We start from the raw sequence: 13,404 nt of genomic DNA, 5'->3' as shown, positions 1-13,404 counted from the left end.
ACACTTCATTTCACAGTTCGAGCCTATGCCGTTTGCTCCTCTGAGGTGTGTTTGGACACATCCATGAAAGGTGAGAGCCTAGTGCTTCTAGGGAAGGTGTCGCAAAGCTGCTAAGGGAGGAAATATTGTTATGGCTAAGCTAGCACACAGCAATCACCAACCAGGTCAGGCCCCTGAAAGACTCATCAGCTACATCAAACTAAAGGCATTTCCACAAGTGCCGAACAACCCACACCCTGAGTTCCACACAAACATGGTCATGCCTCAGAGGAGAGACACTGCAGAAGTAAAACCCCATCTCCGGTTTAGCTACCTTTTGGGGGCAAGGAAATGCTATGAATCATAGAATATCAGGGTTGGAAGGGACCTCAAGAGGTCATCTAGTCCAACCCCCTGCTCAAAACAGGACCAATTCCCAACTAAATCATCCCAGCCAGGGCTTTGTCAAGCCGGGCCTTAAAAACCTCCAAGGAAGGAGACTCCACCACCTCCCTAGGTAACGCATTCCAGTGCTTCACCAACCTCCTAGTGAAATAGTGTTTCCTAATATCCAACCTGGACCTCCCGCACTGCAACTTGAGACCATTGCTCCTTGTTCTGTCATCTGCCACCACTGAGAACAGCCGAGCTCCATCCTCTTTGGAACCCCCCCTTCAGGTAGTTGAAAGCAGCTATCAAATCCCCCCTCATTCTTCTCTTCTGGAGACTAAACAATCCCAGTTCCCTCAGCCTCTCCTCATAAGTCATGTGCTCCAGACCCCTAATCATTTTTGTTGCCCTCCGCTGGACTCTTTCCAATTTTTCCACATCCTTCTTGTAGTGTGGGGCCCAAAACTGGACACAGTATTCCAGATGAGGCCTCACCAATGTCAAATAATGATAATGAACCTGGAGCCTCAGCTGGATACGTATGTATAAAAAAAATGGAAGTGTTGGGCAACCTGACTGCCAGGCCCCATTTCTGCTCGCCCTTCACATTGCTGCTGTCCACTGGAAAGTCGTGTGAGCTGCAAAGAGCTGTGTTCGCATCCCCGGTCAGAGCACCCGCTCTGGCTAGTAGGGCTAGTGCAGTTCAACTTATACAGCCCCTCTCACCAAACTTGTTCCTTCATCATAAGGCCACCTCCTCACCCTCGGCCATACACTGGCTGCCTGCACGTGGCCTGTTTGCAGAGCCGTAGGCTCCCACTGCAGGAGCTCAGCACCTGAGCCCCTCACGCAGGAGCCTGACCTACTACACTTCTGTTTGATTAGCCATAGACATGATTTGTTTGCTTTTGAATTTTGCTCCTGAGCAACCCTACCACAACCAACCCTCCGCACTGATTCCTCTCCCCTGTGACTGGTGTACTGGCCTAAGGCTTCTTTCCCTCACAGCCTTGTGGGTAAAGAGGCTTGAATTTTACAAGAATCCTCCCCTGCATGGCTTAGCAAAAGACTCCTGTAAATCCCAATATGGTGCTGGCCAGGCAGAGTTGCTAGTGTCCGTCAAGGCAGTGGTGTGAAACAGACAGCTGGAGCTGTAATACAACTATCCCATTACCGACTGGACTCGGGGAGGTTGTATGAGACTAGGATCGCAGGTATTCACAGCTGGCTCAGTGACATACACACAGAGCACGTTTTAAGCTGGCAGTTCAGTGCATCCATGCACAAAACTACCACGGCAGTAGCTGCAGCACAAGCCTTCGCTCCGTTCCACCTGCCTCGTCCATGCATACTTTACATCCACTGAACAGCAGCACCGGGGAAGGAACAGCCACGCCTCCAGACTTTCCAGCCCCCACCTTTTCACAAAGTGGGTGCTGTATGGCACAGGTGGCATTTAGCCTCTCACACTGGGAATCTGTGGACACAGACCCTGCTGCAGCTGAATGCATCATAGCCACCAGCAGGGGGCAGCCAATCAATTTCACTGAAGGTAATTGAAGGGAGGGAGTAAGCTGCAGGGAAATAATTGTGTGGGGGGGGGGGGGGGGGGGGGGAAGGTCCGGCATGGAAAAGCCTTCAACCTTAGCACAGCTGGTAAGTGATGCGGGGGACTAACAGCCCTGGGGAGAGCAACATGAAAAGCAGCAAGTCTTTCAAGTGACTTCCTCAGAACCTAAGGCCCCTTCTCTCCCCATCCACTCAGCTGGAACAGGCTTGCTCATGCAGAGAGGACTCTCTCCCATGAGATGGCTATAACAGGTGGTTCCTTCTGTGCCAGAGCTGGGCTCCTCTGGTCAATATTACAGCCTGGATAGAACTGGGGGGCCCTTCTCCAGCATGAGAACACTGGGGCTCTAGCAGGAAGCCAGTGCAGGCTTTTTGGATGTCGGGTGAATTTATACTACAAGGGAAGGTGCAGCAGTGCCAACGCGAGCATCCCCCAAGACCTTGTGTGTCACACCGGGATCAACGGGGCCTCCACTAACAGCATCCACAGCAGGGCGGAATCGCTTGCTGGAGCCACCACACTGCACAAAATGTGGTCTACCAAGACCCAGCAGCCGCCAGAGGCCATCTTGCTGCACAACAGACCGCTATTGCCACAGCGCAAAACAGCGGGGGAATCTGGATGCTGCTCCTCGTTGGAGCCCTCTTCCCTCCCTGTTTAGGACAGCAGCTCCTGCGGGCAGGGGCCCAGCCCGTGTCTGTGAAGTCCCCAGCATGCTGGTGAGCCCTCGATGCGTGGCATGATGTGTAACAGGGCTGCTCCTGCAGCCCGTCCCAGCCATCCTGGGTAGGCTTCGAACCTTGGCTAAAAACTCATCCCAACACCTCTCCACAGGGAAGGAGAGCCAGCCAGCTCCAGCACAGCACCTTGCTCTCCTGCCACAAGCACTATAGGGAGCTGGCTTTGGGTTCCACCCCAGCCACCAGACTGAATTTTGGACAGAACCCACAGCAGATGCCAATGTACAGTAGGTGCCAGAGATGCCTTTCAAACCTCTGAGGGTCCCTGCTAGGGCTTTAGACCTTTGATAGCTTTTGGGGCCCAGGTCCCCTTACTGCCTGACTGCTCAACCCCCCAAAGGCAGCTGCTGTGGAGGGACAAGCCTAGCAGTGACAGTGACGTTTCTCAAAGAGCCAGCCCCGGTCACTGAAGACAAAGCTAGTACTTCCCAAACCAGGGGAGAGCTCACCTCCCCCTGCCTTCTGCTGCAGCAGTTTAACTCCGCCACGCCTTGTCGGTGGATCCTCCCAGGGCTCGAGCACGGTAGTACCAAGAGTCAGGCTGGCCCCGGCGCACAGCCAATCAGCTGCTCAGCCTACAGGAACGTGTAGTCTCTCGTTTCTCAGACAACGTAGGGAAACCTCTCTTAGCAAGCGCCCAAAGGCTCAGGAGAGTCACTGCCACGGGGAGCTGGAGAGTGCACATAACAGAAAACAGGCTCCTGGCGTCACGGGGAACAGGCTGTTCCTGAGGGATTGGGCCCCATCTGGACCCAGCGTTCTGAAACGGAACAGCCCCCAGGCCTGTTGCCACTGGGCATGCAGCAGCGCTGCCTCGGGGCAGGGAACGGTGGGTGGCGTCTGTGCAGGGCTTGGAGAGCAGAGACACTCAGACAGCTTGCTGTGGAGTACTGTCCAGACCCTACACAGACCCCCACCTGCTCCAGTGACCCTCCAGGATCTAGATGTCGGTCTTTAAACTGAGCTGATTTAATTCCCTTTGGCTCCCATGGGGCGGCTGTTTTACATCTGTTTATTGGCCCCTCTTTGGATGGGGAGTTCTGCACACAGATAGAGAACCAGCCACCGCTCCTGGCCCAGAAACGAGATACACGTAAATAACGGCTCAGCTGGGGAGCAGTGCAGTACTGGAGACCCCCGCTGGCTTACTTTGCTGTGGGTACGAGCCCATACGCACCCCTTTAGTCCTGGCAGAAGCTTCCGGTCACCCTAGCCTGGAATCAAAACTCATCTCCACTGACAGATTTCTGACCCCAGCTGAGGTGTGCGGAAGGGCTGGGCGGAGTAGGGGGCCAAGTGGACTGAAGCAGGCCACTGCCTAGGCTCCAGTGGGGGGACAGCCTGTCACTGGTCCTAGCTAGGACAGTGTGAAGGCAGAAGTGCCTCAGCTCTTCAGACGCCCCTGGGCCTGAGCCCAGGTGGGGAACATACAATCTCTCTCTTTAGAGGACACAACAGAGGGGCTATGGCCTTCCTCCACGGAGAGGGCCACAATTTCACAATCCTGGATTCCCTTGCGTTTGCTAACTGGTGATCGTTCCACAGAGAATTCCTTCCCCTGCACACAAGCAGTGGATCACTGATGCTAACTGGAAGTGGGGCTGTTGGCTCGAGCCAACCACCGGGAGCACCTCTGGCGTGGGCAGCAGGGCCAGCCTCTTTGCCTGTCCTCCAGGTCAGAAGAGCAGGGGAGGAGTTGGACAGGGCTGGGACAACCCCTGAAGGATGGTTCAAAAAGCAGCTAGCTGGGTGCTTTGGCCAAAGAGAACCTGAAGGTTTGTACTGATGTACTGAACAGGACCCCTGGGGAGAGGAGACAGAAAACCACAAAGAATAAGGCTCCAAAGTGGCTAATGGCCACTCCAGAGTTACAGGTGCCCACCACAGAGTAACTCTGAGGGGCCAGTTAGCCACAATGGCAACACACTGAGGGACCCATTCTCCACGAAATAGAAAGACAAAGGGGCAGCAAACGGGGGCCAGAGTGCAAGGAGCCCCGGGAGGGAAGAGTACACAGGGAAAGCCCTCAGACAGTTTCTAACCACGCAGCTGCAGACTGGCTGGCTGGCGAGAGCACACTAAGCTGGCCACGCAGCAATCGGGGCCACACTTCTGGTGAGGCTGTTAGACCCCCAGCCTTGTAAACAACTAAACCCCCTTGACAGAGCGAAGAGCCCAAGATTAGCTGCCACCTGCGGGAGGACACTCGGTGGGGGACCAACAACTCCAGGCGAGGGAACACCAGAAGGGGCCTGCCTGCAAAGGCAAATGAAGAGATGTGCTAAAAGCCAGGATGAGAGTGGTGAGGAAAGGTGCTAATGAGCTTCCCCCCTTGGCTAAACCCTCATTCCTGGGGTGCTAACCAGCTCACACATGGGGGAGCAAGGCTGGCCTGCCCTAAGCCCAGCTCCAGGAGTTAACCATTAACAGGCAACAAATTAGATTCCAAGGCACCTCTCAGTCTAGGTCAGGACCCGCTCCAGAGAGTTACAATACTCATCTGTTTGGTCATTAAAAACACAAGCTATGCCAAAGGCACCTGGAGCAGTAGGTTCTATAGGAGACCCACACTGACAGAAAGGAGGAAAATATTCCTCAGGTGCTGTCCTCCCTTACTCTCCACTTCCCCTCCCATCAGATCACTTACAGATAAAACGCAGGCAGGGGTTTGGGTCTTCTTTGACATGGACACTGGGAACAGCTCCCTCTTGCCCTACGGACATACGGCCCCACTCAAAGTGCCTCTGCAGCTATGGCTGCCAAAGAGAGGCCAGTGAGACTGTGCTAAACTGCTTCCCTCTCACTGAGAGCTAACAACTATCTCTTCCGTGCAAAGCCCACACACCTCCTCTGCCTGCTCCTAGTCCACGTCTTCCCTCATGTCAAAGATCAAACCAACCAGCAATACAGAATTACAGAACCTTTAAGCAAAAACACCAGAGAGAAACCAGCTCCCTCTAACACTGAGATCTCCTAAGAGAACGAAAGAGCCTGGCCAAAGGGCTATGTGCAGTGGTGCTCTGGGCAGGCTGAATGCCTGTTCCATTGTAGGAGCTGTACGTTAAACAAGTACAAAAGAGCTGCCTTCGTTTTAGCTTGAAACCTGGGTGCAGGGAGCCCTGGTAGCTGATTCCTGCAGGGGATCATCCAGTCCCCATTGATCATGGATCAAACTCAACTAACCTCAACACAAGCCTCTTCTCAAGGAAGATCTGCACTAGAGAAGCTGGTGTTTTGACACCAAGGGAGGGTTCCCATCAGACACTGCATTTCCACTCAGAGCGGAGCAGGTCCCTTCAAGAACGGGGCCAGGTCTGGACTTTGCCCCTGCTCTGGGGCATGCTGAGGGTGCAGCACCGGGAGGGCGAGCCCTGGTCGGCTGGCACTGTGCTCAATGCTCCTGGTGGGGAGGAGGCTTTAGAGGCCCGTGAGATCTACGATGGCTTTAATAAAGATGGCGTCGTCACGCACGTAAGAGTTCTTGGCCTCCATCTTGGAGACTGGGCAGAAGAGTGGGCAGCCACTGGCAATGTTCATCTCGGTGACGGGTCGCTGAAAGGACGTTGACGTCACATCGGGTCGGAAAGCGTCGATAATGTGCTCCCGGTTATTCTGATCCAGCAGCATCAGGGTCACCTAGAGGTGAATACACAAGAGAAAGAGCATGAAGAAATATGGCAAACATGCAACCCCCCGTCTGTGACTCCCATTCATTTTTACCTTTCGAAAGCTGCAGACACACACGCAACCTTATGCACTCGTGTGGCAGCAAGCTGGGGTAATGCCAACCCCAGCTAGATCTACACCCTGCAAGAAGGCTCCCTGCTTTCTCCCAATCTCTGCTGTGCCACAAGGGAAATTCTGCACTTGGGTCAGATCGACTGACAACTAGAGACTTTGCTAAATTCAATGGGAAAATGAAGTGCGTGCAGCAGCCCGGGTAGCCAGCAGCTGCAGATTTTGATATTCAGTTTGATCCTGCCCCATTGCATGCATGTCCCTTGAGATAAGGGAGCAGATCACACTGCTCCAATGGGTAGTTTCAGGCTGTCTGCAGAGTCAGGCAGATGTCACTGTATCAGTTTATACCTGGTTCTTATTTTTAAGGTTTTCTTCACAACTGCAAAGGTTTAGAAATTTAATTTAGAAAATAAAGATGACAACTCAGAGTCATGGAGCACAATTCCGGATCCCTGAATATCAGAGCACACGCAGCATGGTTAGTATGAAAGTTCTGGTCATTCTCCAAACACATCATCACCCCACTCCTGACTGTATCTTTTCTCTCTCCCCTGGGCCTCTCTCGTAGTATCCTGGGCTTTCATCAGGACAGGAGCCTGCATGGAAGAGCTCCCCCAAATGGCTAGTGCAGCGGTTCTCAAACTGTGGGTCGGGACCCCATTTTAATGGGGTCACCAGGGCTGGCTTAGACTTGCTGGGGCCTGGGGTGGAAACTGAAGCCTGAGCCCCACCACCTGGGGTCAAAGCCGAAGCCCGAGTGCTTCAGCCCTGGACAGCGGGGCTCAGGTTACAGGCCCCCTGCCTGGAGCTGAAGCCCTTGGGCTTCAGCTTCCACCCCACCATGACCCCTTGTCAGAAGGGGTCGTGGTGCAATGAAGTTTGAGAACCCCTGGGCTAGTGCATTCTCTGCCTCTGCTTCCTGGACGTGCCAGCTCCCTGGCTAGGAGAGCAGGTATCTGAGCGGCCCGAGGGGGAATAAAGCCAAGGGAGGCCTTTCAGGCACCAGGACTGGCTCTGTGCTCACTCCCAGCACCTACCTTCTGGTTGAAGGGCCATCGCAGAAGCGCATCGTTGGGTCCTTTCATCACCACAAAAAACAGAGACAAGTGGGTCCCACGTCCAGTGCCGTCCCCATTTAGGTACACACGCAGGCACATCCTATAGCCATATTTGCTTGTGTAGAAGGCTAAGTGATACAAAACATCAAGAATAAACAGCTGTGCAGAACAAGGGCTAGGGCAGCAGGGGAGCCCAGATGATTCCCAAACAGTTTCAACTGTCTATAGACTTTGGCTTTTGAAGCATAAGTAGGGGAGGGCTCCCTGAGCTGGGGTCCCACAGGAGCAGCTCCGTTGGGTGAAGATAAAGGGGGCTAATAAACGATGGCACATGTATTTAAAAGCACACAAGACACTGGGACCCCAGTACATGAGGACTAGGCCCAGTTAACATGCGCCTACTGTTACAGGACAAGAACAAGGAGACTGCTGACCTTTAAAGGACTTCCCTCCATGCTTCTCCTGCCCTGCAGAGACAACCCCACGCTGCCAGACGGAGTTGGAGACTATACCAGCTTAGGAAACAATCCCACTGCTGCCTAAGTTCCAGTGACAGGGCCAGCCACATCCCATTAAAGGGCACAGTGTCACTGAGGGCCTAGACTGGCCTACTCCCCTTTGTGACTAGCAATGAGTGTACAAGCAGGAAAGAGCCCAAACTGCAGCTGAGATCTCAGGCTGGCGGACACAACACCCGCTCAGGCACCTTTGTACTTGTAAACTTACTACACTTGCCCTGGAGCCCAGGTACTGAGCCCCACCGTGCCAGGAACACTCAAGTTACTTTAAAACAGGGCAGAGGTGTAGTTTTACATTCAGCCACCGCTTTCATTCCCTCTTTCTTGAAGCTATGCATCTCCTTTTCCACAAGGCCGGAGAGAACACACTGTGCGTAGCTGCGGCTATGTTACACAGTGTGCTTTTTTGGAGGAGGCACGCAGGGAACAGCCCATTCATAACAATGCACCAGTGTGGATATACAACGTGCTAACACGGGTAGAATGTGAGGGGAATGGGTAGCTTGTGTGCACGTGGAGGGTAACGCGATCAGGCCCTTCCATAAGGGGCTGCGTGCACTGTTAGGACAGGATGCACAGAGGCACCGAGCTGGGACTTAGGAGAGCTGGCTGCTACTCTTGGCTCTGGCACTGACAAGTCACTTCATCTCTATTCCCCACTGCACCGTCTGTCGGTGCAGACTGTCCACTCCTGGGGCAGAGCCTGCCACTTCCACTATGGAGCTGTGCAGTACTCGGCACAATGGGGGCCTCCAAAGGTTACATAATTCAAAAACACACTGAGGGAAGAAGGGGAGGGACAGCTAAGCAAAGTATGAGGCAAGCTCAGGTGAAGACAGACCAGCCAGCAAAGTACCAGAGACATGTATGCTAGAAGTCTGCACCAAGTGTCCATTTAGCTCAGTAAGAAAAACTACGCTCCTACAAGGCAATTTTTAACCAATCCTAACCTCTGTTTCTCTGCCTCATTTCTGCATAGCTAACGCAGCATCAGGATTGCAGCTTCCTGCCTGGTGCTGGGTCTAAGTAACACGCAGGAAACTCAGGTGCTGGCAGATAAGTGTTTCCTTCCCTTTAAACAGTCTCTTCTCAAGTGTTTTTCCATGAAAAGACCTCTCTCTCTTTCTCTCTTTCATTTCCAGTCCCTTTCAAAGCAAGCACAACACACTGCTTTTCTGAGGGGCTTGGGGCTTGAACAAAAACAACAACCCTGTTTGTAACAGGATCCACAAATGTCTATGCGCCCTTTCTTGCAGCAATTTAAAAACCACACTGTTCCTACAGCTGTGAGATCAGTGATCCTGGCTCATTAATAACCATGTGACACAAGTTGTAAGAATTAATATCTTATATAGCATCTCACTCCAAAGTGTTTTCGCCATACAGCACTACTAAAATGCAGCCACTTCTGGGGAAGAGGCTAGGCATCAGCCAGCATATAGCATGTTACACAAGAAGGGAAGTGGGGGTGAGAGAGAGGAGACATTTAGGCCAAGGAAACTGGGTCAAACCCCTCCAGGGCTGTATGAGTTTAGTGCCCAGAGAGCAGACAGGCTGTAAGATTTTAAGGTGCACACAAAATGGTGTGGAACTCAGTGTGTCTGCTTCAGAAATCCGAAGGGCAGAGTTGACCCTGCTAGACCGTGAAGCTCTACTCTCAGGGAATCTAGGGGGTTTCAAGGCTGACCACTGTTTTTAAGAGGAAGTTCCAGTGACAGGGCCAGAGTTAGTAGAGCAAACACAGTTATGGGAAAGCTTCAGTTCCACTGAAAAACTGGAAGAGAAAAGGGATTTTCCAAGGGGCAAAAACAAGAATAAAAAAGACACCATACAATATACAAATAACAACAACTGGCGTTTTAAAACAGTTCTTTAGATTGTCCGTTTAAACTAGTCTGTCTCTGGCTTGTGTGCAGTTCCAAGGACCGGCTGCTTTAAAAAGGAATCGTCCTGCTGGCTTAAGAGCCAGAGCTGTTCCTGTTGGCACAGACCCAGATTCCATATCCCTCAACTCTGGCACTAGCAGACTCCATGGCTCACTTAGCACTGACGTCCTCCAAAGAGATGGTGTCTAAGTGCTGGGATGCTGCTGCTTTAGCAAGTTCCCAGCTCAGACAAGAATACGGGGAGTGATCTGGAGACTCTAGAAGCTCTGCAATGCTGCATGGCTGGGGTGAGCATGCTGACTTTATCTGAAGAGCAGGCAGCTGCACAAGCCTTGCTGGAGATATGCATGTTTCTCAGTCCCTGTGGACACACTGTATATTGTCATGTTATGCTCTAGGTACCTCGATTCCTTTCCTTGCTTACCATCTCCCCGATGGCCCTAATTTGGGTTATACTATGTAAAAAAGGCTATTATTGCAGGGCTATTTCTGGGCCGAGGAGGGCTACATTTCCTGTTAGGGAAAGAAAAGTCTTCTGTATGCAGGGAAAAAGGGATATCTTATAGCAATGCAGTTTCACTTAGCTCACTGTAAACAATCAGTCTCTACTGCCTTCTTGGGGGGTGAGGGAAAGAACTTGGAAGAAACAATCTCTGCATGCCACATGCCAATTTCAACACTACTCAAATGACTGGGCACAGCTGGAGCATGGAAAGCCTCACAGAAGTTTGCTAATTTCTAGGTAACAACCTGGAGAGAAGATGGCAGGACAGCGGCCGGCTATCGCTTCCTGACGTTTTCTGACAAAGTCTGTAATCTTCCAGATGAAAACGCCATCATAGGTCGAAGCTTCCATATCACGGATCTTTTGCTCCATGTCAGCCATGGCCAGATCTTTCAGTCCAATGCTCCTTTCCAGCTGCCGGACCTGATCAGTGGAATACACAGAGCACCTTGTTTAGAAATATAAGCTGCTAAGGGACCCAGGAAAGTCAAGGGATCCTGTGAACATCATTCAGGCCGGATCTTTGGTGGGGAATGTTCTCCAGATATGATGGTGGCCAGGAGAGGGAAGAAATCCACCACTGTTGGCCAACTCACTTCAAATAATTTGAGATCGCCCTGCTGCTCTTGAGCAAACAGTTAACCAACAGCTCTTCACTGCCAGAGCAGGGCACTTTCCAGCTGTGGATGGCAGAATCCAGTCAATGAAGGATGAAGTATTGGTCTCCACTCCATTAAGAACATTAAGGGTGGGGGGTGGAAAACCAACGTTTGTGACAAAAACTGAACCAAGGGACAGAGAAACTGACAAATCGAGTCAAGCAGGGTTCTAAACAGCTATTTGCTGTTGTGAAGTATTGTGGCGTCTGCTTTGCGAGATCATACCTCTGGAAAAGAAAGGTATGCTACCTATCATAGAGCTCCCATGGACACTGTGTCTAGAGTACAATGAGAATGCAAACCTAGAGCCTGACAAAGATTGCAGAGCATACTGTAGGTAGGGGATCAGTTTTGTACTGTAGGAGGATGACCTACATAACAGGTCTTTTCCTGCTCTAACATGTATATGATTTTGAGATGGCATCTAGATACTAGAGTGATGGGCACCCTGGAAATGTCTAAGACTTAGTCTACACTCAAAAAGTTATACTTGTGTAACTATGTCAGTTGGAGATGTGAGTTTTTACCAATACAGTTATACCAGTATAACCTCTATTGTGGACACATGTATACCAGTATAAAGATGCCTTATTAGCTTATTTCGGTTCCCATCCACACTAGTGTGGGGAGGTTTGCTGCTTTAACTAGGCTGGAACAATTAAAGCAGCAAATCTTTCTAGAGTAGACAAGCTGAGAATGCAGATAAGACTGTAGAAATTCAGGTTCTCCCACTATAAGGGTGGGGAGCTGACCAGGCTCAGGGATCATTACAAATGCAGGAGGGATCTTTCAGCATCCAGAAAGCGGAAATGCTGCCTCCTCTGTACATCTCACAGGAGTACATGTCCAGAGAGCTTTTCCTCAGAACATCTCAAATATACTCATAGCTTGGCTCCTGATAGCCATGAGGTCATATCACAGACCCCTGCATGCATTACACCTGCACTAAAGCTAAGCATTTTAATTACTGGGACAAATGATTTGAAAGATGTTCACAGAACACAAAGAATCAGAAGCCCAAAGCCAGAGGTTACAGACCTTGTTACTGAGCATTTCAATTTTCTCCTGATCCAGCCGATGCTGCCGGCTATACGCCTCCGCTGTCAGAGACACTCTTTCCACTTCCCGATTCAGCACACACACAATATTCTCAAATGTGATAGTCTTCCTCTCCAGGGCCTCGCACCTTCCCCGCAGCTCCAAGGACTCAGAGAGCTCTGATTCAGAGCACAGCGAATTGGTTGTTAAGAGCATGGAGTTGTCCTGCACTGACGCAAGGGTTGGGTGGTGCTTTAAGTCTCCAGACTCAGCCTTGAGGCTGAGCACAAAGCCCAGCAACATATACAGATGCTCCCCCACACATTTGCTTTCGTGCTCCAGCAGTTTTTCATTTTCCACCTGCAGAAAAAGAAATACACATTCCCATTTGCAGCAAGTTAGCTTCCCACTATGGCACGAGATCCACAGGACACATTCATCCCCTCCGGGTTACAACTGTAACTGATAAAAGCAAAGGGTAATGTAAAGAAAGACACAGTTACAAACTGTCCAACAGCAAGCAGGTTTTTTTAAAGGAAAATTCTAATCTTACACAATGACAGATGTTGAACATTCACCCCACTGTAGATATGATAAAGCTTTGCCTCCCTTCTATAGCACCTTCAGTCCAAGGATCCCTCAGAAGCACTTTACAAACATTAGTGAATGAACCCTCTCGAAACCTCCAGGAGGGGATGTGTTACTATTATTATCCCCAAGCCACAAAGAGAGGAAGTGTCTTGCCAAAGTGAGTCATGGGTAGAGCTGGGAACAGAACCCAAGTCTGCTGATACCCTGTCCTGTGCTTTACCCATAAGCTCAGTCATCACACAGAATCAGGAGTCATTTATTTATAAAATCACGTCTGTAATAACACCATGCTCCCAGCTACTCAGGAATTACACGAAAGCCATCTGAGACCTATCCTTTGGCATGTTCTCAATGCAGATGTTTACTACTCTCCCAATTCTCACTGTCTGAAGACTGCCTGCCCCATCCCCCCCCCCACACACACACACATGGCTTACTCCTCAGGCATTACCAACCTCCTTTGGCACTTGCTTGCAGCAGTGTGCTATGGCATGCTACTGCATAGCTGAAAGTACCACTCAGCTAAATTACTGCAGGCAGAAGCCAAAAGCATTCCTCTGGGTTCTGGCTCCAACACCAAAAGGATCTAATAAACCAATCCTGGTCCTGATCCAGGAAGTCTTCTTTACTGCACTCAGGCTGATTTGCACTTTCAGCATCTAAAGGCTGCTGGGCTGCCCGGACGGGACTAAATCGGGCGGACCGGATGATCTTCATCCTAGAATATTG

General features: G+C 51.0%; 1 protein-coding gene across 1 annotated transcript in view; it reads right to left on the bottom strand.

The window, feature by feature from the left end:
• Positions 1-805: 805 nt before the first annotated feature.
• Positions 806-13,404, bottom strand: part of TRAF2 (TNF receptor associated factor 2) — a 38,279-nt gene continuing 25,680 nt past the window's right edge. The window contains exons 4-7 of the mRNA XM_026658478.1: positions 12,085-12,444; positions 10,633-10,810; positions 7,458-7,606; positions 806-6,315 (exon numbers count right to left, since the gene is read on the bottom strand). Coding sequence (XP_026514263.1) covers positions 6,097-6,315; positions 7,458-7,606; positions 10,633-10,810; positions 12,085-12,444 — 906 coding nt within the window. The 3' untranslated portion in view covers positions 806-6,096. The remainder of the gene's footprint in view (positions 6,316-7,457; positions 7,607-10,632; positions 10,811-12,084; positions 12,445-13,404) is intronic.

This window comes from Terrapene carolina, unplaced genomic scaffold (assembly GCF_002925995.2).
Source record: "Terrapene carolina triunguis isolate 2854851 unplaced genomic scaffold, T_m_triunguis-2.0 Scaffold449, whole genome shotgun sequence".
In the NCBI taxonomy this organism is placed as follows: Eukaryota; Metazoa; Chordata; order Testudines; family Emydidae; genus Terrapene; species Terrapene triunguis.
This window is presented reverse-complemented; position numbering and strand designations above follow the sequence as displayed.